General features: G+C 40.9%; 1 protein-coding gene across 3 annotated transcripts in view; it reads left to right on the top strand.

The window, feature by feature from the left end:
• The window catches only part of LOC110980545 (poly [ADP-ribose] polymerase tankyrase-like), a 44,030-nt gene extending 19,257 nt beyond the window's left edge, over nucleotides 1-24,773 (top strand). For all 3 annotated transcript variants that reach the window (XM_087137114.1, XM_087137112.1, XM_087137119.1), the window contains 24 exons: nucleotides 365-477; nucleotides 1,573-1,798; nucleotides 2,131-2,317; nucleotides 2,727-2,803; nucleotides 3,669-3,867; nucleotides 4,266-4,418; nucleotides 4,687-4,804; nucleotides 6,392-6,509; nucleotides 7,539-7,806; nucleotides 8,563-8,689; nucleotides 9,153-9,221; nucleotides 9,331-9,593; nucleotides 10,171-10,334; nucleotides 10,767-10,869; nucleotides 12,865-13,034; nucleotides 14,544-14,694; nucleotides 15,394-15,515; nucleotides 15,653-15,794; nucleotides 17,954-18,134; nucleotides 18,298-18,405; nucleotides 19,698-19,900; nucleotides 22,757-22,846; nucleotides 23,336-23,456; nucleotides 23,814-24,773. In XM_087137114.1, coding sequence (XP_086993240.1) covers nucleotides 365-477; nucleotides 1,573-1,798; nucleotides 2,131-2,317; nucleotides 2,727-2,803; nucleotides 3,669-3,867; nucleotides 4,266-4,418; nucleotides 4,687-4,804; nucleotides 6,392-6,509; nucleotides 7,539-7,806; nucleotides 8,563-8,689; nucleotides 9,153-9,221; nucleotides 9,331-9,593; nucleotides 10,171-10,334; nucleotides 10,767-10,869; nucleotides 12,865-13,034; nucleotides 14,544-14,694; nucleotides 15,394-15,515; nucleotides 15,653-15,794; nucleotides 17,954-18,134; nucleotides 18,298-18,405; nucleotides 19,698-19,900; nucleotides 22,757-22,846; nucleotides 23,336-23,456; nucleotides 23,814-23,947 — 3,607 coding nt within the window. In that variant the 3' untranslated portion in view covers nucleotides 23,948-24,773. The remainder of the gene's footprint in view (nucleotides 1-364; nucleotides 478-1,572; nucleotides 1,799-2,130; nucleotides 2,318-2,726; nucleotides 2,804-3,668; nucleotides 3,868-4,265; nucleotides 4,419-4,686; nucleotides 4,805-6,391; nucleotides 6,510-7,538; nucleotides 7,807-8,562; nucleotides 8,690-9,152; nucleotides 9,222-9,330; nucleotides 9,594-10,170; nucleotides 10,335-10,766; nucleotides 10,870-12,864; nucleotides 13,035-14,543; nucleotides 14,695-15,393; nucleotides 15,516-15,652; nucleotides 15,795-17,953; nucleotides 18,135-18,297; nucleotides 18,406-19,697; nucleotides 19,901-22,756; nucleotides 22,847-23,335; nucleotides 23,457-23,813) is intronic.
• The last annotated feature ends 551 nt before the right edge of the window (nucleotides 24,774-25,324 follow it).

Genomic DNA, 25,324 nt, shown 5'->3' with positions numbered 1-25,324 from the left:
TCTGTAACTATACAATTGCTTAATTCAGTGTTTGCATCAATTGAGTTCTTTGCAGATGTTCATTTTTGGGAATGGAAGGTGAGCAGTAAATGTAAAAATGAGTATTGATGAAGTTTGAAAAAATTTTTCTCAGATTTCAGGCAACATCTGGTAAATTTTTCAGACATTATGATTATGTGTCACTTCGAAATAGTCAATTTATTCATTTGTAAAAAATGGAAAAGGGAAACAGGGTTATTACCATATGTATCAGTGAGTCTATACCTGTCTGAGCTTTTCAATGAAATGGTGTGGAATACATGTAGCTAGTCATGTGCCTGCGAAGTCATTGAAGCTGTGTGTGTATTTTTTTTTTCTTCTGCAGAAACAACATGCCAGGTATTGTGCCAGACCTCCTCGCTAAAGGTGCTGACATCCATGGGTCCGTGTTTGAGAACAAACAACCCAGCATTATGCATCACATCCCAGTCTACATCAGTAAGTGGCAATCGTAATTCTACTCACGGGTATTCAGAGTGAGAACGTGTGTATAGCTCAAACAAGGACAAGGTTGAGGAATGACTACCATTTTACCACCGGCCAACTGTCGGCTACTAGTGCACTTGTGCAACACCATCCTAATCGAACGACCCTACTTGAACCATTCTGCTAATCTTATCATTCCATTTTATCGGCAATGGTTGTCACTCTCTTTACATTTATGGATCACTTTGTACTGTGTACTTGGTTATGAAAAGAGCTATTGATTCCAAAATTCCAGTCTCTGGTCATTCGGGGGCAGGGTTTAGAAACGAGTTGAAATGTATCACTGCTTTCTGTGCGTAATGCTGGAGTACATATAAATCATGGAATTAAACTGGACAGCAAAAGAAACTTGCCTCTTCTGTCAAAGGCCACACATAAAAATTCACTCCATAGAAATAAACAATATTTGTACACAGGTATGCTGCAATACCCCTTACTAATCACATGCCCAAAAGGAAGTGATTATCTTCATAACAAAGAAGAAATTGACAGGCACAACAACTTGGTTACTGAATCAAAAGTCACAGAATGTAACAGAATGAGCAGTAAGTTTTACACAGAAATCAATGTCACAGGACGAAATAAAGAAGTCACAATCATTACGTTTCAGTAATGTGTATGCATAGTCAGTAAGGATGGCAGATACAGAAACCACTCATGCACATCATTTTGACAAAACAGGTGTTCACTTTGTCATTGGTTTTTTAAAATGTCCATTCATTGGTCATTTTTGCTTGGTGGAGAGTGCTTTTTGTGTGTGACTTTTGATTCAGTAACCAAGTTGCTGCGCATGTCAATTTCTTCTGTTATAAAGATGATCACTCGCTTCTGGGCATGTGATTAGTAAGGGGTATTGCAGCATACCTGTGTACAAAAATTGTTTATTTCTTTGGACTGATTTTTATATGTGGCCTTTGACAGAAGTGGCAAGTTTCTTTTGCTGTCCAGTGTGTTTCATCAGCATTTGTCATAGAGATTACAACTTCATGCTGCTCTCGTACATAATGTTCATCTGAAGAGAGCATGCATCTTTTCTTAATTCTCAAGAGGACTCTGAGGCCCAAGTCTCTGTAGCCGAACAGCTTGTTTCAGCAGGAGCTTCTCTGCATGCGGTGGATGACCAAATGAGGAATGTCTTGCATGCCGCTGTCAACAAAATTGACGGCGAAGGGTCCACGAGGTTCCTGGAGTTCCTCCTGGACCACAAACTGGACGTCTTTGCTGCCGACGAGTTTGGCAGATTGCCCATCCATTATGCATTCACCAAATATGGGTATGTAATATGGAAGAAAGACCATATCTTGTCACAATCGGTAGAGACAGCGATGGAATTTGTGCACACCGGAACCTGAACGAAAATTGTTTTGAGTGAGACAGTGGGTTGGCTAGGTAAAAATTATCTTTCAAAAATAACTTTTAGACCGTTTGTGTTGGGGAGAATATCTAACATTTTTGCAGGAGAGAATTCACATGGATATAAGCGTACTTTTCCAGTTTGCACCCTCTACGAAAAAGAAAAACTTTTTTTCTTAATTGATATTCAGCTATTATTCTCTGGCTTCAATGGGTGAGCTCATCTCCGTCATACATTTTTCCACCTGCCAGAGCTTTTGGCATGGACAAACCAGTCATGGACAGCACCACCCAAAGTTTTGATCCAAAGGAGGCTGTTTCCTTGCTGGCCACAGCCATGCAAGGCAAAAAACTGAACCAGCAGGACAAGCTGGGCCGCACACCGCTCCATCACGCTGCTGAAGTTGGGGCCCTTGACTCCATTCCATCCATCTTTGAGGTGAGTATTCATGGGCTCTAGTTACTGGTCACTGTGGTAGATACGTGACTGAATACGGTACATATTATTTTTGCCATTTGAAACGTAAGCAAATTCCCTAAACATTACATTGTTTCAGGCATGTTTTTAAAATGACTGACTGGTTTATTTTGTCTCTTACGAGGGTAGCACAGCAGTGTAACTTACATGGACTTCTTTTGAGAGATATTCTTGCAGAGGCAAGAAAAGCCAACTGTTGTGTAGGAAATGATACCCACAGTTTTTATTGGTGCAGAGACTATAGAGATTTTCTGGATTTCATTCGCAAAGGAATGCAAGGGATTTATGTCTGTAAATGTACTTCATAAAATAGAATCCTTCGTCTCAAAACAGACCTATTCATTCCGTCACCACAATTTCCCACCTTCAGGGAATAGATGATCTCGATATCAAGGACAAGGACGGATGTACACCGCTGTCAATGGCAATGGTTTGTTCACGAGAAAGGTAGGGGTAGGTACTGATGCAGAGTGATAACTGCAAAAGTTTTCTTGACATCTCACAGCAATTTTGGGGGAATTAGGTGTGCCATTGTGTGATGCTCTGCGTAAGCTAAGCAGCACATGCTTTTCAGGATTTAGTCTCTGGCTTGCATAAATCCGAAATGACATCAAGAGAGGTTTCTTTTTTCAAGATGTATTTTTGCGTTGGGGAGATGTTAATTTATATAATGGGTTTTGTCCTTACCCAACATATATAGGGCAAAACCCATTATATAAATTAACATCTCCCCAATGCAAAAAATACATCTTGAAAATAGTTCGCGGTACCTGCTGCTCCACCTGACTCGGACCGGCCAGCCGACCCCAGCAACCTCGGTGGTCGAGTGGTTAAGACGTCTGCACTAGTAAGCGGGAGGTCGTGGGTTCGAGTCCCACCCGAGTAAGCTTGTGATTTTTTTCGCAAGCTCTCAGACAAGCACTGAGCATACAGTGTTTATTAATAATACATACGTTGGGTAAGGGAAAAACCCGTTATATCAAAGAGAGGTTTCACAGTCAAAACCTGAGTTTAATAGATGTGTCGTTATTGTTCCAGACTCCGACTTAACATTCGATTGGGTTGATTTAGAGTTATAGTTTTCTTGGCTTCCCCCAAATAAGGAGTGGCCGATCCCTTACTCTCACAGTACCCTTCCACCGACATTATCACAGTGCATTTTATGATGTCAAACATGAAAACTGATGCAGCCTGATTAATCTGCTGAGTATGAACACCTCAAACATCAGCATCACCAGTTCCTCTTTGGTACTTACCAGCTCTTGAAAGTTAATTCACTTTACCTCATTTCACCACCCACTCATATTTTCAGGGTGGCAAAGTGGTTGATCGACAAAGGTGCCAACATCAACCAGGAGGTGTTTTTTTGTTATGGAAAGGCAGACAAACGTGCCAGGACTACCGTCTTGAAGGAGGTGGTGCGTGAGGACTGGCACTTTATTATACTGGCTATCATGGACAAGATAGCCTCAGGAGGGGTACCTGGAATTTCCTACCTTGATGCCCTGGAGGTACAACTTCCACATAATAGCCAGATACTGACTACCGTATAAACCACTTGTGAATGGTCCTACGTCACATTCATAAATATCTCTGACAGTTTAGCCACTCTGGTCGGTCGAGAGCCTGTCATGTGGCTGGTCTTAAACAATTATTCATAAATACCGCCGTCAATTTTCTATTCAACAATGCGCAATGTGACTGTGTATTAACATTTAATAATATCTGCTGGCACCTGGATACGAGAGAGTTTGATCCATTCCTGTTGGTTTAGAGTCTGCATGCAACACGACATGTTCCTGCTGATGGCCAATAACCCTGCTAGCTTGTTTAACAGTTTTTAGCAATTTGAAAAAATACTGTGGTCATAAAGTACTGCACACATCGTCATTCTTATCTGTCATGTCAGGACATCCTGGAAGGACAGAAGTTCCAGCTGGCTGATGACTTGATTTGTAAGCTGCCAAAGCCAGACAAGTTGCAGATGACCAACGACAAGGGTCAGAATCTACTGCACCTATTGGCCATTCATGCAGTGGGGGGATCCGACATTCAGGATAAGGTGACGTGACAAACTAGCAGTAGCTCTGCTATTGTTAATGGAGTTTCTTCTATCTCTCTTTTTATATGTTAAATGTAAATACTAGGCCAACACTTATTCACCATTTTAATAGTGAAATGTATTAGCAATTTCATCTTGAACATATTCTTTTTTTTACTTGTCTCAAATTCAAGGCTGTGCTTAAAATAATTCAACTCGATTTTTGTAATCATTTTGCTGAACCACAGATGTTGTTTCAATTTGATTCCGTGCTTTTCTGTCTCTTCAGACTGTCTTGTTTCTCCTTGACAATGGTGTCAAGCTATTTGCCACTGACTACAGGGGCTGTACTCCACTGCACTATGCTGCAGTCAACATGAACGCTTCATTTTGTAAAATCTTTGAAGGTGAGTTTGAACAAATAGAGTGTTACAGGATCATAGTCTTGGCCCAGGACGTCAGTGACTGATAGCAGATCGCCGCTCACTCGTGATTTTGTTTGTAAATTGGGACGCCCACTATTGCACCAGTAGCCAAAGCCCAAAGTTAGCTCACACTAACGTCTTGGGAATTTTGTAGCTCTACACTGGCTTATGTTTTTTCCCCAGCTTTTCCTAGGAAACCAATCAACAGCTAACTTCCTTTGAGCCTTATAATGAATTATGCTTATGAGTTCATGACGTCATTGACGAGAATTGAAAATAAGAATGGCGTCCTGATTTAGAGGCCTGAAAATTTCCGCATAAAATGCCTGTGAGATACGTCAACAGATAATTTTTACAGCTTTGTTGTAGTTCCAAGACCTTACAGTAGTTAAGTCTGTGAATCATCACACGCACATTGTATGCACCGTTACAGGGAACTACCGAACACGGACAGTCACGATGTGATGTCGCTGGTCGCTTTAGCACTGCGAATTTGGCCTATTTTCTTCCAAAACTGGAAATTTTAGGGTAAATGGTCAACAACAAAGTTGTAGTTTGGTTCCCCAGGAAAAACTGGTTGAAAAAAACAAAGGATAATATTAGCCAGTGCTGCAAAATTTCCAAGACGCTAGTGTGAGCTTGTCGGGTTAGTCTACTGTTGCGCTAGAGGGCGTCCCAATTTACCAAAAAAATTGGCATGAGCGGTGACCCGCTATCAGTCACTGACGTCTTGGGCCAAGACTAATCTTATCAAAGCCAAAGGGAAGGCTCTCTCTTAAGAACTCGGCTGTGCCAGGCTTAATTTTGCTGCAACTTGGCATGCATGTAAAGAAACTCTATCATTACAAGTGTCGCATTTAATTTCAATCAGACGTATGGTTTTGTTTGAGCTGTCTCGGAAAAATGGGAGCCGCACAAGAACAGAAGATACTCGATTTTCACAAAATTTGTGTCAAAGTGACCGCAAAGAGGTACTTTAAGAACTTTTAAGGCTAAGCTCATGAAAAAATACACTGCGGCAGTAGGGGCAAAAATGTCAAGGGGTGGAATATACCCTTTCCCGGCTCATTTAGGGTTAAGGCTATTATATTCATTAATTTTTTTTAAAAATTTGCATGTAAAAGAGCAAATTAAGCTTTTTCTTTTCCTGCTTCACTAAACTGTGCATCCTCATGAAATTCGACATTATTAAGGCAAGAAATGATTAAGGTGCTTGTACCACCTGTACCTGCTGATTTGCAATGTGCAAGGTTCTTTATGAAGATCTTCATAAATGCAAGAGTGGCTGTTTGGACTTATGACTCATATTGAAAGGTTGATTGATTATTGATGAATGCCAATGTGGATAATAATTTCACACTAGTGTGACTATAGTTTTTGTAACTTATTTCTTACCCGTATAAAATCATAGGCTATTCCTCCTTTTGGCCACCATGTGAGATCTTGATAAAGCAATAAAAGTACAATAATATTCATCCAGTTTCATTTATATTCATGAGTTGTGACTGACATAAGAAAGAACCTTTTGTTGTACCGGTGAGTGGCTGGATGCTGTTATCTTTTTCTCAGAGAAAGATCCTGTCAGTTTTCAAAGCTGTATCATGTGCACCGACCAAAGGGGCAGGGTACCAGTTGCTTCACTATTCTGGGGAATGTTGTATAACAACAGCGTTGCTGAGATTGTCGAGTGAGTGCATCGTAGAATCATTTCTCACATTCTGCATTTCCTGAACTGCCAACTAGAGGTGTAGGGGCGTTGTCTGGCCCTTGGCAAGTTGTATTTTCCTTTTGGAAGTCTGCCTATGTTGTACATCCCGTTCTTCATTTTGATGATGGTTTCCTTACAACGGTGATTTTCTTTGCATAAACAAGGTCAAAAGCATCAGGATCGTAGTTAAAACCATCATTGGACAATACACAAGACCTGTCACATGTGATGGTGAACAGTGACAAAGGAATGCTGTTGTTGGAATGCACTTGATCAGCTTTATGCCTTGAATTCGGACTAGAGGTCTTTGTCCATGTGTTTGTCTAAAGAGGTCCCAACCAACGATCGTATAGCTATGCAGTGCAAGATGGAGAGAACTTCACGGTGAATACGCGTAAAACGTTGTAATCACATGGGCGCCATTTGGGTAGCCAACAGTGCATGTTAATGCACAAGCACAGGTGCCATGACAACACGCACCCCTGGTGTGCCTGCACCTATGCATTAACGTACATGCACACACTCGAATGGTGCCCATGGTGGTAACACCTTTTTGGCAGAGTTCTCCATCCTGCTCCGCTATGCATCACTATACTATCTTTGGTCTCAACTGTGACACTGACAAGCATCTCCTCTACATGAACATGTATTTGGATCCATACCCTGACAGTAGTTGTAGCTGACTTCACGAAATTGAAATTGGCTTAACTTTATTTAGGCCACATTTTTTGCGTAACTTGCAGCGCAAAATTTAATTTTTGCAGTAAGGCTGATGCGTGATGCAAAGCTCTGCCAACTGTCATGAAATCAGCTGCTGGATGCTCAAGAAATAATATAACTGCACATCTCATGCAGCATGTGATTTTCGTTATTGTGTTATAGTTTGTTGCACAACGTACACTGTAAAATGTAGTAGAGTGACATTTCGTGGAAACGGCTTGTAGACAGTTTTGTGGTAGAGTTGTCAAAAAGAAGTGTGTTTCTTCTTTGAATGACCTGTGTTTCTAGATTGATCCAGAAGCATAAGGGAAGCCTGGATGTCTGTGCAGCCTTCCCCAATGTCAACCTTCTCTGTAAGGAGAAACTAACCCGCTCAGAATCCCTGCAAGATTGGTACCACAATTTACCGAATGACAAGACGACTGACGTCACGCCGCTCATCTTCACAATCCTTACAAATAACTTTGAGAGTTGCAAGCTCCTACTACAGAAGGGTGCCAATCCTAATGTTGTTGACAGGAATGGAATGACGCCTCTTATGCATGCTGTGAGACAGGTAAGGGCAGAGCCAAACTCTGCAGACACTTTTCTAGCATTACTTCTTTCCTTTGTCATTTTGACTATTCTCTTAATAGAAGTTTATTCTCTGTAATATTGGATATTGTCAGGACAATGTTAACCACACCCTTCCGACAAAGTGTGGCTCCTAACGTCAGTTTTGTGGAAGAAATCAAATGTGTGATTTGAAATGAGTGTGTCATCAGAATTTAATGTGGGGTTAAAAACTATTTTTCCCACAGGACTTCTTGTCTTTGAAGATCCACAAATTCATTTCCATTTACTGGTCTTAAGTTTGTGAACGTTTTGTTCAACATTTTTGTCAACAGTTTTCATTGGAGACACTTTCCAAGAGATGTTGTGTAGGACCTGTAAAGTGATAGTGCAGTTTCCATCTGTCACTAGGTGGCCTTGTTCAAGATAAACACCTGCTTGTGTGGACTGATTCAGTGAAGCCTCATTCGGCAGTTCGAGTGACAGCCATATGCCATTCACTTTGCCTGGTACTCGTGATATATTTTGTACACTCAAACTTGATGCCGACTGCTGTGGCACCATGTTCATGCGCATGCTGAAGATATTGCTTACCTTGAGGTGTGCATTGGCAAGGCCTGTCTTGCTTTTAGGAGAGGCATGTCATGTGACATGTGTTTGAGCATGGTACCGATGCAGTAACGACTAGTCTAATCCTAGTCACCCGATCTGTTGATGCACATGTTACAACGAAAAGGGCTGTGATGTTTTCCTCTATTAGAACGAGATTGTCATTGTTCGCGTCTTGATGGATCACACCTACAATCCCAAGGAAGCCGGTATGAAGAAAATCAGTGCTGGCCAGGAGGAGAAGCTACCCTGGACCGCTAACTTGCTGGAACGGCTGAGTATGCAAGATTCAGCTCCTTGTCACACTGTAAAAACTGCTTTGATCATTAACACCATGTCTGATGTAGACATCAGAATGTAGACATGTCATGTTGAAAATCCAACTTATGCCCTAAACACAGATACTAACAAGAGACCAAGGCTTGATTGCTCAGTGGAAGAGCATTGGTATGGTGCTCTGTAGGTCATAGGCTCAGATCCCACCCAAATCAATTTCTTTGTTCATCTTCATAAGAAATATACTTTCCACATTTAACAAATTTCCGATGCGTGTTTTAGAAAAATGCAGCAGCTGTGTAAAATTGCTGCAACCGTCATGTGTCAGTTTTTGAATTGGAATGTTACGTCCTTTTCTGTGTGAGATACGTAGTTGTCGATCACATAGCAGACAGTTTGTTTGGAATGCGTTGGATTCTCTTTCATCTGGCGATATAAAACTTTCTTTTTTTCCTACACTGATAGAGTCTAGCAGCCAAATGACCATTATTTTAGATGGCTATGAGGAAGACGAGAAACAAGATCATTCACAAGGTTGGTGATTCGTGTAACAATGCTGAGATCAGGAGTCTTGTTTCAGGATTTGTGAAAATGATTCAAGTCATTGGAAGGCTGATTTCCAATCCTCGCCTTTCATCCGTAGTTCCCAAATGTAGTCTCATGAGCAGTCTGGACGTAAATGCTGTGGACTCGCTTGGCCGAACTGCAATTCACCACCTGATGAAGACATGCGATTACGGCACGTACGAGAATGTGGAGATGTTAGAAATGCTGGCAGGAGTTGGAGCCAATTTGTCCGAGCAGGACCAAAACGGCAAGACGCCGATGGATTACACCATTGAGACTGGTTCCAGAAAGATGGCCACTGCTCTTCAGAAACTGACTGGAGCTGACGCGCCAAAACTGGTAGAGCTGATTATATTTGTTCATTAAACCACTTTTCACAGTTGGAAATACACCAGTTTTTGCTTTTCTAGTTTATTTCTTTACGAAGGAATAGATCTCTATAATTCCTCATTTCAAAGTGACTTGAGAGTTGAGTCAGTTAGTTTTTTTATGGGACATGTTTTTGAAGGATGTGTACCTCTCAAAACCTGAGTCAAATTCAAGCAGTATTGTTGAAAATTTAGTGCAAGAGCAATGCAAGGTTACTGTGTCGTGTTTTTGACTTGTGTGAACGTTTTCTTGGAGTTGAAAGTGATGCCACTACCTTTGATAGTGGTCTACAGCGTGCTAGCTTGGTTCACACATGGAAGCCTACATGTATATTGCTGGAAACCGGTGTTGTAGTCTAGACCACTTAAGACCATCACAAGACCAACACGAAACTTTCATTCTCAATTCAACTCAAAGAAAAGCATTCCCTGTGTAGTGGTTGTGTTTGATCATTTGTCTGACCTTGAGATGGTCTCGACTGCAACACTACTGACCATATCCAATCATCTCTGTGTTTAAATTCTATACAAATATTGTTTGTCCCAAGCCTGCCACCCCAGCCTGGTCCGACGGTCTGGACTTCCCCTCATCCCAGCCCGATGTGGACGGCGATTCTCAAGCAATGCTAAAGCTTCTTGAGTTGGAACGCAGCAAGGCAAGACAACTAAATGACTCAAGACCTGAAGAGGAGGAAAAAGAAGATGAGTTGAGGTAGGACGACCAGGGTTTGTCATACTGAGGCGACAGAACCGTGTTTTGGCTCCTATTTTACCACAAGCATCCCCCTTTCTCTGTCCAAAGTCAGTTTACAAATTGCACAAGTTTATACCCGAGGAGCTGATTCAATGGGGACAGATTGAGCAGAGGATTTACATTCATGATGGAAATTCAATTTCAGTCTAATGTTTCTATATTAAATTATGAGGCCTTAAAGTGATTATGACAGTATTGTGGTATTTGATATTTTGTCCATTTTGTAGGATCACTAAAGAACTGCATGATTTGTTTATATTTATTTATTGAAAGCTACATCGAGAATGGCATGTCAAAACAAGGAAGAAAAAAAAACATTTGTAATCGTCCCACGGAATTACCTGAATCACCAACTATGTCTTTTACTAGAAGTTGGAATTGTTTTTGAAGGGATGTCCTGATGGATGAAGAACAGAATGTTCGCTACCATGCAAGCATGACCAAAGTAGAAATTGAAAAGCAGAGGAGTTATCTCAGCTTCTACAGCATGCAGGTATGTGTTTCCCTATTTTGGTGTGGTGTTACACTTAAAAACAGGCTTGGGTCCACAAAAAACATTTTGTGTAGCTGTTATTCGGCACAGCAAGTTTTGGTCGTCAGTGCACTTGGTCCTCTTGAAATGCATGCAGGTCTGCCTCATGAATGAGAATTATTTCGCCAACACATTCACATTATGCCAAAAAATCAAGCAGTAAATACATCGCTTGTTTGTTTTAATCTTTTTCAATTGACACAACTCATTCAAGAGCCTCTGCATGTTACTCAGTCATCCAAAAGTGCCATTGATTTTACTTTTCCTCTCAACCCGTTTTCATTGCTAAGTATGGCGTCTTACCTGTTTAATTAGTGATCATTACATTGTCTACAATGTACGTAAATGGATAATTCCAAAGCATACTTGTGACCGCATCAGTTTTAGATTGTTTAAGAGTATAGACAATGATGTTTTTGCCGATGATCTTTCCAGTGTTTGTTGGCGGCAGGTTTTTGATTGCAAGGATGTTAATGAAGCTTGGAATATATTGCATTCATTATTGATGGACATTGTCAATTCGTATACCCCTGAGAGGCGTAAATGAATTCGAGGCAAATCATTGCCTTATCAGTGAGATAAATTGTACGATGTGCCAATGCGATCATGCCCACAAAATAGCTGAACAGTCTGGATCACCAACTGACTGGAATGAATACCAAGTATTGCGCAATGCCACGACATCAAAAATATGCTCCCGCAAGAGCAATGACTTTATGTCCGTGATTGAGTCTGACAAAAATAACCCATCTTCATGGTGGTGTGAATTCTATCACTTTTTGTAGTGGTGAGCACTTGCATTGTCCTACTTCTCAACAGTTGGTGAGCGCATGGCTGACAAGTTTCACTCAAATTTCAGTTCAGATCGGGATTTAACTAACACTGTTGATGCTGCGATGCATTATGACTCTGAGGACTTTCGTTTTCTTATATTACTGAAGATTTTGTCAAGAAACAGATCAGCTCAATGCCTATATGCCCCCATATTTTTGGATCACTTACCTATATTTTGAACCAGTCGTGAAACAGTGGTCTTTATCTTGACGTGTGGAAACATGCTTCAGTTGTTCCCATCCACAAGGGTGGTGATAAGTGTAGCGTTTATTGTGTGTGCAGTCTTTGGGGCAAAAATCTGGAATAGTCTACCCGTCCAGCTTAGAGCTACACACCTCCTTCCTGTTTTTAAGACTGAACATTTTAGTCACCTGTATTAATTGTAATACTTTTAAGCCCCACTTACATGTACATATGTTAGTTTGCTACATCTGTGTTTGTTATAACCAGTACTTCTTGCATTTTAAGTTTCTTAGCTATTTCTGTTGATATTGTGTACTTTTGCTTAACTTGTTTCCTGAATTTTTACAGGAAGAATGTTTCTAGTTTTTAAAATCTATCTGCTCATTTTTTATTGGAGGTCCCATATAAAAATTAATCCTGGCTGTTCAGGCTACCCTGGATAAATATTGGAATATATGAATATATAAATCATTCGGAAATTGACGCATTTTGTCAAGTTTACTCAAGGTCAATGTCCTGTAGTTCAGAGGAGCAAGAATTTCTTTGGTCATTAGTGCATATGTGCAGGTTGGCATGACCAGTCCATTTTGCCATTACTGCACAGATGTACATGTTTGTTTGCCCATGATCAATACGTGTTGGCCACCACCTCTTTGCTAGTAAATCTCAGGTTTTCCTTGGCTTTCAAGTCATCATCAGACCTGAGAGTATTCTTAAAAGCAAATTCCGATGTTCAGTAAAAGTGGGCTTTAGAGTTTCCCCGGACGTGGACGATAGAGATGATGACGATACATTTACCTAATAATGATTGGATGACAGCCCATGTTGAGATGTAAATTGCCTTTTGATTTCAACCAATGCTTCAAATTAGTGCACAACTCGTTAGTATTGTATAAGTGTCCAAAAGTAAACTAATAATATTTTTATCTCTTTTGCCAGTTAAATAAACTTCCAGCTGGCGTCGTAGAGCTTCTTTCCCACTGGGGTGTCATTAATGGTTACCGTGGGGAGACTGGCAAAAAATATTTTTGCAAGAAGGAAGAAGCAATCACCGAGTTTGAGAAGATCTTCAAAGCCAAAAGTGGAAATAACTGGGCAGATGTCAAAAGGTGAGTCACTCGTCATCAGAGCTCAGTTGCAGCTACGTAACTGGGGACCAGGAAGAACAATTCACATTACCACTAAATTTTAAAAGAGCTAAAGTCAACATGCTCACTGCATTGTGGGAAGAGGTCGATATTAAGCAACATCACCAACATACTGTAAATTGTGTATTTCCCACTTTTACAACAAATCTTTTAAATCCCCCTTTTGTCTCTTGATGGGATGCTGCAGTCATTCAACGACTTTTGTTATCAGTTTGCAATGTTGCATCGAAGTCATGCGCTGGAATTCATGTAGTCACTGATGTCTGTCCACTAGCCAGAAATAGACCTTTCAATTTGGGGGGGGATGCCATATTTTGAATTGCTCCTATTTGTAGGTGGGGCCATTTGGTCACCCTAACTTCTAGAGGGGCACTAAATGGATGCCGTTGTGGTTTTAAAACTACATGCCATTAGAGGTCAGAATTCTAGCGAAGATGAATGTTAATAACATCACATATTGCAATGTAAGATCAATAATGCATCATCTTAGCACAAGCAATTTGAGTGCATAATCCAAAGAACAGTAACTAACTGGGAGACAGGGTTTATTTTATGTGTTTTATTTATTCATTCATTTATAATCAACCCAAGGTAAAGCCCTATCGGCTATAAATGGTTCTCCCTCATGGCCCCTGGGAGTAGGAAGGCGACAGTGGGTCGGGGTGTCCAGTTTTAGAAGTGGGAGGAAAACCCGAGATATATATTCCTAGGGAGCACTCATAGAATCAGGTAGGGACTGGAAAGAGAATCCACATGCTGACCACGAGGAGGTTCAAACGAAGGTCACAGAGGTGGAAGACATCTTGGAAAGTAACCCTGCACCAATCTGACTCCCCTTTCATACCTGGACCCAACTTCATGGTGCTGCTAAGCACCTGATTTGATGCTAACAGAGGTTCCACTTCCTAATGGAGAAGCAGTAAGCACAGCAAAAAGCACGCTTAGCTTGGAGGAAAAACTTGCTTAACGTTGTGCCAAAACAATGGATATCTCTATGCACGTACAACTGTAAGCATAACTACAACAGGCACCGCCACAAAACGGTGCTTATGGTTGGCAAAATTTTCTGCTGCAGTAAGCAAGTAATTAACTGGTGACTGTCAAGCAGGTTCGTGAATTTGGGCCCCATCATTTTGTTTGTAAATGAAAGCCTATTTTTTAACTTTACATGTTGGATTTGAAGCAAGCATCAACATGAAATATTTCACATGACACATCCAATAGGTCTCTCTCCAACGACATCACTTCCTACATGAACAGCGTCAATTTTTTGTGAAGCGCATCGACTGCACCACAGTTTGAAGATATTTGGATCAGTATGCGTGAATGTGTAGAACATTCTTCACTCTGCATGCATACACACTTTATGGCACAAATACACAGTTGTAATTTTCCTACAGAGATGGCGTCTTATAAGAGAGATCTATCCAAAGAACCATTCTTTTGCTGTTACCTATTGAAAACCTGCAGTTTTCAGAAGAAGCCCAATAAGTATGCATTGATGGAGTTCAAGCCTTGGAGAGCAAAGAGGAACAGCGCAATCAGAGATTTTCGCTTTGATTTAGAGTCACCGGTGCCCTGCCAACTGCCAGAGGAAATCCAACATGTGGTTCGCATGTGGGTGAGTTTGACTGATTTATATTGGCCTGGTGGTACTAGCAGGTGGAATTTAAAATAGAAGGCTTGTATGTAGTATATTTGCATCACACAGTGCAGAGCCATTCTGCTGTAGCATAGTCATACTTTCAACTCAACCAATATGCTCAGCAAATATTGAATGATGCACCAAGCATCAATATAGGTATGCTTATTCCACTTTTTAAAGAGCACCTCGAAATAAAACATGTTTTTTTTTCTGATTTTATCCGTTCAAATAAATATGGAAGCATCCAAATCAAACGCAGTGTCATTTGTCTTCAGAGCTCAGCTGTAACAAGCCAAAAAGGGCTTTTTTTCTGTTCATGCCAAGATGCGAATTCTGAATGTAGATTGCATCATTCAGAATTTGTTTGGCATGCACAAGGGTTTGTCCACTATGACCACAGGGCGAGGGTTCCCCTCGTTTTCTCTGTTTTCTCCGAAGGACGTAATCTACATTCAGAATGTACACCTCGGCATGAACAGAAAAAAGCCTTTTTAGCTTGTTATAGTTGAGCTCAGAAGACAAATTACACTGCATTTGATTTGGATGCTTCCATATTTATTTGGACACATAAAATCAGAGAAAAAACATTTTTCCTAAGAGGTGCTGTTTAATTAGTGATGGATTTGTGAGAAGAAAGTTGATAGTGAACTAATTTGCAAATTATTACATTTTCAGACAAAGCCGGAGATATTAGAGGAGGCCCTCAAAGAAATAGGGGTTGACACCTCCATCATGAACTTTGGCCACCTTTCCAGAGAAGTGCTACAGAGAGCTAATGATGTCTTGGACCAAGTCAGGTATTACTAGCTATCAAGCAGCCTCTGTTAGAGAGAGTTGGGTGTGGAACGTTTTACCACATTGCGACATTTTCACAAAAACAAGCAATATTTTTCTTTTTTTTCCACAAGCTTTCTTGACTCTTCTGTTTTTGCAGTGAGGTGATGAAAAGGAAAGAGTTGGCAGAGAAACAGGCTAGATTCAGACGCCTCAAACATAGCTTAATCCTGGATAGTGGAGATTCAAAGGAGAGACCAGTACATTTTGATCGCAAGCAACGTCTCGCCATTGTAGAAATGGTAAATTTTGGAGGAATCAAATTTGATAAGGCACTGACTTTGTTAGTATTTGCCAGAGTTGTAGACTCGAGTCACTTGACTTGGACTTGAGTCGCTATTTTTGTGACTCGTGACTTGACTTGTAACTATCAGTTTGGACTTGTGACTTGGACTTGCAAAAAATGACTTGTGACTAGACTTGGATTTGCACATTATGACTTGTTACCCACTCAAGTCAGAAAACTATTCAATATTCAACCATTACAGTTTTCAACTAGGCCTAGCAACTTAATGCACGTTGCATCCTTAAAACGATGCCTTGTCTGCCCAAGGCCACATCCTTTGCTGTAGTAGTCTTGCACTTTATTTGGTTCAGCAATGCTTACATTTTTCATAGTTTTCCCCCCAACTTTCCTTGGGAGCCATTGCTGCATTTAGGTGGTTGTAACACACCTTCAAGACACGCTAATGGATTACTTTTATAGCAACTACTCATATTCAGATATCTGTTGAGCATTCATCCTGTAAATTTCCAGTTTGGGGGAGAAATTGGCCAAATTCATGGTACTAAAGCAAACGGAGACATCATACACCGTGACTGTACTGTGTGCGACAAATATTTCGGTTATCTGCACGCATGGCAAGTTCTTGGTTACTGCCCCAGACTGTAGAAAGATATTTGTGAGTGTTTAACTCAAATTGTCTTAAAAAAATTTTAAACATGATGTTGGCTGATGTTTCAGTTTTGAAACGTCTTTCATGAAGCATGTTGACAGTTTGAAGGTGTTTGTATAACCTGCGCTGATTATCGCTCAAGTGATATGAATAATGCATATCCCAAGATTATCATAATAGTCTGTTCTTGCCCCGGTCAAACAAAATAATTATCCACACCTTCCTCTGTGGTTCATTTCGCAGATTGTGGAATATGGGAGGGATTTGAACCAAGACTAGGCTGTGGGTTGAAATCACACATAGCGCAACTTAACTTGTACTTGGACAAAAACACTTGTGAGTTGTGACTTGTGATCAAATGACTTGTGACTTGACTTGCGACTGGACCAAATGACGTGTGACTTGCAAAAATTGACAAGTTACCACCTCTGCTATTTGCAGTACGAGTTGATTTTGAGTTCCAATTTAAAAAGAGATGCAAAAATAATGTTTGTTCATTAATGACAGGATGTCTTGATGTAGCTGGATCTATCGTTTTGAAGAGGCACAAAATTATAATTTAGGGGACAAACATGTTATTTTAGCAACATAAGATAAGATACAAAATTGGGTTGTTTTCCTGAAGTGAAAAAAATGTATCTGGTCAACAAATTGGTGTTTTGTTCAACATCTCTGTATGGAAGGAAAATCAAAGTGTTGATTTGGACCTGAACTTCAAACCTCTGTCATCTAGTTTTGAATGAGTAATATGAGCAATGTTCTCTACAACCGAGTAGCTGGCCAGTTTCTTTTTTAAAAATGTATTTATTTTCTTTGCTTTTTTTGGTAAACTAGTTTGCTGTTCAAAGACAGTGTATTAGGGTTCATTTACATTATATAGGGATCTCTGTCTGATATTGATCCTAAAACTTTAGTGTTAATCTGCTCAAGATATTTTATGACAGAATTGATAGTAAGACTTTTTGTCAATTTGCAAACAGTCTAGACAAACAAGCTTTCTAAGTTTTCTTTTACACAATGATGTGGTGGCATTAGCCATTGAAATATAGGAAATAAATAAACTTATAGCTCACAGGAACGTAATGAATATGTACTCATTCTAAATCAAAGACAGCACTACTTTAGTATAATTGGATTTGTGCATGTGCTCACAGTAAAGCCTTTCTTAATCCTCACAGTCCTCAATCCTTCAAGTGTTTTGATTAATGAAGGAAATAGCCACAAAATTGGAGCAGCCAATGGATTATAGATAGAAATCAAGACGGCACAAATAGATCATAAAACAGCAATTTGTGATGGTGAAAACATAAGAAAAACATTCCATGGTAATTGTGTCCCGTGTCTGCACAGCCCAATTTTAAGTACACAGAAAATGGCAGGGCAACACAATGTGCAGGCACCTGCATGAGCGCGCAGTGATTCTGTGCCTCGATGAGGCTACATCTTGTCTTTTATTTTTATGGCGTGTCACTGCGCCATTTTGTAATTTCTGTTCATTCACGCAGCTTTATGACCTGAACAATCAGTATCTGCACCAGTTGATTCCTTACGAGAACTTTTCACATGACACGGTGCGGCCAGTTACCATCCGGGATGAGTTGGAGAAGCAGAGAAAGAAACTCTTTGATCTGATGGACCTGGAGATGCTAAACAGGATCTTACTGGGGGCGATGTACAGGAAACAGGGTTGGTCCCACAGTGAAATTGACCCCATCCAAAACATTTGAACTCAAAGTGCCAAAGTTCTGTTTTTGATGCATTCAAGAAAACTGTACAGAAAGGCTGTGAATGAGAAAGTGGAATGATTTACTGGCAGCTGACGTGAAATGCAGTGAATTTGTCTTTTCAGAAATCCATCCCCTGGACTACATTTATCGTGCCTTGGACTGCAAACTAAAACTTCTGGACAAAGATGACGAGGAGGAACGACATCTGCTGCAGTTTATCCACAATTCGAGTAAGTGTTTGGCTCAAGTTTTTACCCCTCAATCTAGTATGGATTCAAACCCCTAGCTAAGGTGCTGTGTCATAGAAAAGCATAGAAGGTACTTGATTGGGTATTCTTTAGCTGAGTAGAAGTGAGCTGGGAACCAGTCATATATAGCTCAAACCCAATGATAATTTAGCTGGTGACATTTGATTGCTTAGCACGATGTGCATGCTGAAATCCGTACTTCATAGAAGATATGTGATACCCCATAGAGCTTTAGCGTGTAGCAGACTACATTATGAGTTCCATTATACGGATGACTGCTCAGGAAACAACTGTGTGACCACTCATGACAGCTCTTTCATGTAGATGACCACTTGGGAGACACCCATATGACCAATCATGACAGCTCCACCATTGTAGATGACCACTTTGGAAAGTGCTGTGTGAGCACTCATGACAGCTCCATTATGGAGATGATCACTTGGGAGACTGCTATATAACCACTCACGAGAGTTCCATCTTGTTGATGACCGCTTGGGAGACTGCTGTGTGACCACTCATGACAGCTCCATTATGGAGATGATCACTTGGGAGACTGCTGTGTGACCACTCACGAGAGCTCCATCTTGTTGATGACCGCTTGGGAGACTGCTGTGTGACCACTCACGAGAGTTCCATCTTGTTGATGACCGCTTGGGAGACTGCTGTGTGACCACTCATGACAGCTCCATTATGGAGATGATCACTTGGGACACTGCTGTGTGACCACTCACGAGAGCTCCATCTTGTTGATGACTGCTTGGGAGACTGCTGTGTGACCACTCACGAGAGCTCCATTATGTTGATGACCTCTGGGGACACCACCATTTATCCACTCAATATGCACAAACCTTAACTCGTAACTGTGGGAAGAGACATCTGTTGTGCTCTGACCACAGCTGAGGATGTGGGGTTTCCTGAACTTACTCAATGAAAGTTCAACTCAATCAAGTTTTACAAATACAATTGTGCATCCCCAGGGGAAGTCTTGGATAGTTATTTTGTTTTTACATGCTCTTTGAAATTGTGCATCTTCGGCAACTTTTGTTTATAAAGGTTTGTAGTAACATTTTTCTTGTTCTAATTTGTGATTTGCAAAATTTCCCAAACAGGTATCAGACCCCATCTTGCAACTGGAGGACCAAGCAGTGTCACCGTACCCTTTATTTCATGTATTTTGCATGGGTTAAGACATCCCAATTCTCAAGTACCCTGCACATGTATTTAAGAAACATCACTTTAATATCTTTATTCCCCCCTCACTGTGTGTCTCCAAGTGACAGGTGATAACAAAGTCAAGGTGAAGGCCATTTTCCGAATGTCTCGCAAAGGCGAGGAGGAGCGACTGCAGTCTTGCCGCTTGGACAACCACAAGCTGCTTTGGCACAACTGCAATTCAGCAAACCTGCTGTCTACCATGAAGCTGGGCATACCAGTCTCCGACAGAGAGTACAAACCAGCCTACTGTAATCTTGGAGAGGTAAGGTTGGCAAGCGGTTGTATGGACCCACCCAATACACAGTGCTTACCCTCGTGCAGTGTTGTAGCCAAGGGTTTTTCTCCTCAGCCTAGTTGGCAAGTAGCATGGATAATAAAACCTCACCCACTGATTCTGTGCCGTGATTGGCTGAAGAGTATTCACATGATAGTCATTAGTTGCGCCAGCAAAGCTGGGTTCAAACCTATTGTGAGGAAGTAGTGTTGGAAAATGCTGGTGAAACTTTTAACAAATTTCATATTCAAACCGAAGTGCATATAACTTCAAATCAAGTAGGATGTGTGGGAGGGGTGTTAAAAACAAATATGTATTGACTGCTTTATCTAGCCGTCATCAATGATCCACAGAGCATTCTGTTTTCCCTCGGCTTCTCTTCCTGGGAAAAGGAAGGCTAGTTTTAACATGCCACTTGCACAGATAATGTTTTTCTTCTTCCAAGAGATGTGCCAAATTCATATATTTGAAGACTCGGACTCATTGAAATGAGAAGCAGTCACAGTTTTAGAGCTGGGAGGAAAACCCCATAGAAATATTCTAGGCAAAACCCACGGTATTAAGTAGAGACTGAAAACCCAATCCACATGTGGACCGAGCTGGGAATCGAGCCCGGACCGCAGAGATGGAAGGCGAGGAAAGAACCACTACATGGTTTTATACTCTACTGTAGTGAAATGGGGAGTCAGGTTGGCAAGGTAGTTCTTTCCTCGCCTTCCACCTCTGTGGTCCCAGGTTCGATTCCCAGCCCGGTCCACATGTGGATTGGGTTTTCAGTTCCTACCTGACTCTGTGGGTTTTACCCAGAATATTCCTTTGGGGTTTTCCTCCCACCTCTAAAACTGTACCTGCTTCTTACTGTCTCCTCTTTACTGTTTACTGATGTTGGTGAATGTGGGTCGTTTGGCGGCTGCCTGAGGCGCCCTTGTCTGCCATCGGCTCAACCATGTTTAAATGTATTCATTGTTCCACGATTAATGTCTTCATTGTACAGTGCATTTGAACATATCTATATGAAATTTGCACGTTATAAATGAATAAATCATTATCATTATTATTAAATTGTGGTGAAAAAGTGAGGATCTCCCTGGTAGTTTAATAATTTATTCAATAATGAATGGTATGGCCTAGTTACCATCAGACGTCTTCCAATGTTGCTGATTTGAAGATTTTGCACATCTCCCATTTAGACCCTACTAATGGTCTAGTAAAGAACAGTCTATTGACCATACCATTAGCCAGTGTGCCATGGTGGGAGAGCCATTCCACACCAGTACACATTGAGTCAAAGTCATCCCTGTGTCATTCATGTCTCCCTTTGTGAGAAGTCCCGCCCCCCTAGTTTCCTGCCAGCAAATATTTATGTCAGTTCATCTTACCCACAGAGAAACTATTGTGCTGTGTGGTTGTAATCCTGATAATTCACCATGTACCTGGAATCATTATGGGATGATCAGTGGAACAAATTTAAACCTGTTTTTGGCACCAACTAACCCTACGCAGGCGATGTGTTGAATAAGGACAGATTGTAACAAGAAACAAGGCTGGTGCTGGAGTAAGGGAATTCAGACCCCACTTCTAGTCCCTTCCCATATGACAGCATCCAGGCCCCCTTGCTGTCTTGTGTGAGGATGGAAACTTCGTCCACCACTTGGCAGTAGACTGCCCCGCAAGTGACCTGTCCCCCTGGCCTTATCTCCAGCTGCTTGTTGGGTTGGCCGAGGTGCAAGCCTAGGTACTGTCAATCGAGACCACAATGATACCATGCCTCAACTGAAATAAGTTATGAGAAATCAGCAGTTTGAATAAGTTGCATGTGAAGCTGAGTGTCTAAGGATTCGTAAAAAGCCCAGAGACGGATGATTACATTTGACTCCCAGTCCTTCTGCAGAATGAACGTTTTATTAACCAAACCTGCCTGTTGTAGATTCAGTGCCTTATCCAGGATAAACTTCACAGATATTTTTGTTACTTTGAAAAGCCAATTTTGAATGGCTAGATTGGAGGATTAAGGATTGATGTGACATTCCGTTAACTTCAGGTTGGTGTGAAGTTATAAACGAGACACCCCGATATTGTTTCGCTGATGAAAATTTCCATATTCTTGAGCAAAACTTTGATGTCATCCCAGGGAGAACCCTTAAGTTACTTTATCCCAGGGATAACCCTTAAATTGCTTTGTACATAAAATGCTGGAACTGTTTGAGTTGTTGTTTTTGTGTACGAGGTTCTCAGAACTGTTTAAAAAGCAATGTGTCATCATAGCAACAGTGCCCTCAGTTGTCCAGAAAAGCATGGACAATATTTTAATTTTAATCAAAAAGTGTCTTTTTTTCCATTACACTTAACTGAGAAGGGATCAGCGGCGTATCCAGCTTTGGCGGGGGGGGGGAATCAAAAGTGAATGCAGCTTTGGGCTCATTCAACATGCTGTTGGGGAGATAAAATATATAAAGCCATATTGATGTTCCCGACATCCTTACTTTTATTTTATGGTATTGTTTTCTTTGGGTTTGGTGCTAATAGTTAAATAAAATATTTGTATTAATATTTGTGTAGAAACAAAGTATCTATCAGGGGAGCAAGTTCCCCCCCCCCCCGGCTGCCCCCTGATGGATACAGCATTGGAAGGTATGTCATAGTTTGAGCAGAATAGCACGTTTGAGACAAATTCCTTTCAACCCAGGAATTTTCATCGTGAATGATTTTCACCCTCTGGCCTCCAATGTCATTTTTAAACATTCCTACAGAGTTAGAAGTTGTAAATAATCATTGCATCATTTCTTGTTGGTTCGTATCCAACAGTGTTCAGTGGTTTTTTTTTTGGTTGAATATTTCATGCAGGGGATCTACACATCTCCCTCATTTGAGGTCATGGCCTCAAATGGACGAATGTTTGGCCATGAAGACTCCAAGTTCTTGCTTATAATGGAGGTAAGCTTGAAAGACACATGAGCTAAGCACAACAAACCATCAAGAAAAAAAGGCGTCTCGTATTGTTGTTTCACTTTTGCCTGCGAGAGAGAAATTAATTTTTTTTTTCAACTTGGTTGCCAGGGGGGGGAGGTATTTTTGGAATACCTCACATAAGTTTGAGACAACCAGGCCATTTCCATAAGGCTGTCAGAGCAGAAAATACAGCAAATACTGGCCGGAAGATTGTACGGAGAAGTGTACAGTATATTTGGAACCATTTTAGTTGGTAACCACAGCCAAATTTCATGGCATTGCTCAACAGATAACAGAAAAGTAATACCGTAGCATAAAATATTGCTAAGCGAAAGTACTATTTCATGGCAGTGTTTGACATGGTTGCCCCTATGATCCCCCTGGCAGTTTGATTCAGGCTGAGTGCCCATGCACAAGTAATTGAAAAAGCTCAAAACGGGGGAGGTAAATATCAACATACACGTGGCTTTGCAGATTGCGGTTGGAAAGACAGACAAGCCCTCATATGGTGACACATGGAAGAAGGAATTCAACAGCGCTTACTGGTCTGGCATAACCAAGATCAACGCCAAGCGAGAACTCCTGCTTCCTACGGGTAGAGTGACACTGAGTTTTGTCTTGCTGCTGGACAGATTTTCTCATTTGAATAAGCCCAGGGGAATCAAAGAAATATGGTGCCAGTCACAGACAATTTGAAAGAACAGTTGGTTTGGTCAGCCGTGTTACACGGTGGCTCTGTCACTGGCACTCATGGCCTGAAATATGTGAAATAATATCTCCGAATTGATTTTACAGGGATGGATTCGATTGTTAGTTATTCTGCCTTTTCACACTGCCAAATTTCCTGCTTTGTAATACAATAAACAAACTAAATTCTATTAATGAGAATAAATAATGTCTAATACAACTTCTCAAACCTGTTTTTGATTTTTCCTTTTTTTCTCACCGGAAGGTGCGTTAATGCCAGTTGGAAGACTGCTCCCCGTTGATGGTTGCTTTAGCCGCCGTTCTCCTAGTTTTTACATAGTTCCCACCCAGGAGCAAGCCTGTCTGCGCTACCTGGTGCAATTGACAGGTGCTAACTGAAGAAACTGAAATAATTTTAGGGATTCATGCCATGCTTTGCAACAGGAAATTAGACTTTTTGATACAACTCTTCAATGTTTTTATAATGTTATTTGAGATATGGTGCAACGTTTCTCCTAAAAGGTCAAATGAATTTGTCAAGTACAACATAATATTATAATCTGTAGTGTTTGTCTTACCTTTTCTAGCTTTTTCTCTCCAGTTTCATATTTTTGTGTTAAAGATTGTTTCAATTACGCATTATGTGGGAATGATGAGTCACCTCAAGGAATATTTTTAAAAGATGGTCCAGATGTTTGTGTACGTGTTTAACTAGCTTGAGTTCGCTGCTTTTTTAAAACAAGGTTTTCCTTTTCATTGCTTAATTTTGTCTCCTTATATGTGTGTATGCTTTGATTTGCATACGGTTGACGAGCCAGTCAAAGCTAAGAAAAAAGAGAAATTTCACTTAAATTTTAAAGACTATGTGGAGAGTTGACATCACAACGTATATTGGCAGCCATCAGAATACAGTAGAAACTAGACCTGTGATTTGATGCGAGACACCAGTAAGAGCAAGCTGAGATTGCATTGACCTTTATTAGCCGTGTCACATTTGAAATGGACAGGCTCTGAAATTTGTACATAAAATAGTCATTTTGATTGATACATTTCATAACAGATAGAGCTATATAGAGACTGTTGTGTTTATCTGTAGTTAATATCAGTTCATAGTGAGTTTACAGTCTTTCAAAAGACTTGTCCAATGTTGTCTGGGATGTTGGGGGAAAGTGGTATTTTGGAGATGGAGTTGAAATAAAAAAACCATATATTTAGGAAAACACAACTTCTGCTTCTAATTACGTGCCTTTTAATTAAGACTTACCTGGGAATTGTGAACCTGAAGTCCTCGAGAGGAAGTTCTAGCTGTTCGCCGAGCTCCTCTGGTTGCTGAGTGTGCATTTGAATGCTGGACGTCCCGCAAATACCAGGATGTGCAGGTTGAGAGGTTCTTCCAACCTGCAGCTTTCATAATCTTCGAAACAGTATCATCTTGGAAGAGACCCCCATGATGATGTTGTCATGCTCCTCGTCTGGTGGGCTTGAACTTCAGCCTTAGGTGCAACCTTCATCTGCGTTGGTCAAAAATTAGCCTGAGTTGCGTAGTGCAACGTTTGCGGCTTGCCTGGTATTGGAGAAACCGGTTGATCGTGATTTGACGTACCAGGCTTAGGCCCACTTGGCTTTGAAAATATGGCTTCAACAACCTATAACCTACCTTGCAATATAGTTGTCACTGAAACTAGCTGATGTGGGTGAACTGTTGTGATGAACAGTTGCATGGAACAACCTCGGAATTCCCTTGGTGCGAGCAATGTAAAACTTTAATATTCTCAC

Source organism: Acanthaster planci, linkage group LG01 (genome assembly GCF_054643075.1).
Source record: "Acanthaster planci isolate LZ-2023a linkage group LG01, COTS_SCS, whole genome shotgun sequence".
In the NCBI taxonomy this organism is placed as follows: Eukaryota; Metazoa; Echinodermata; class Asteroidea; order Valvatida; family Acanthasteridae; genus Acanthaster; species Acanthaster planci.
Note: the sequence above shows the minus strand (reverse complement) of the source record. Positions and strands in the feature narration are given on the sequence as shown.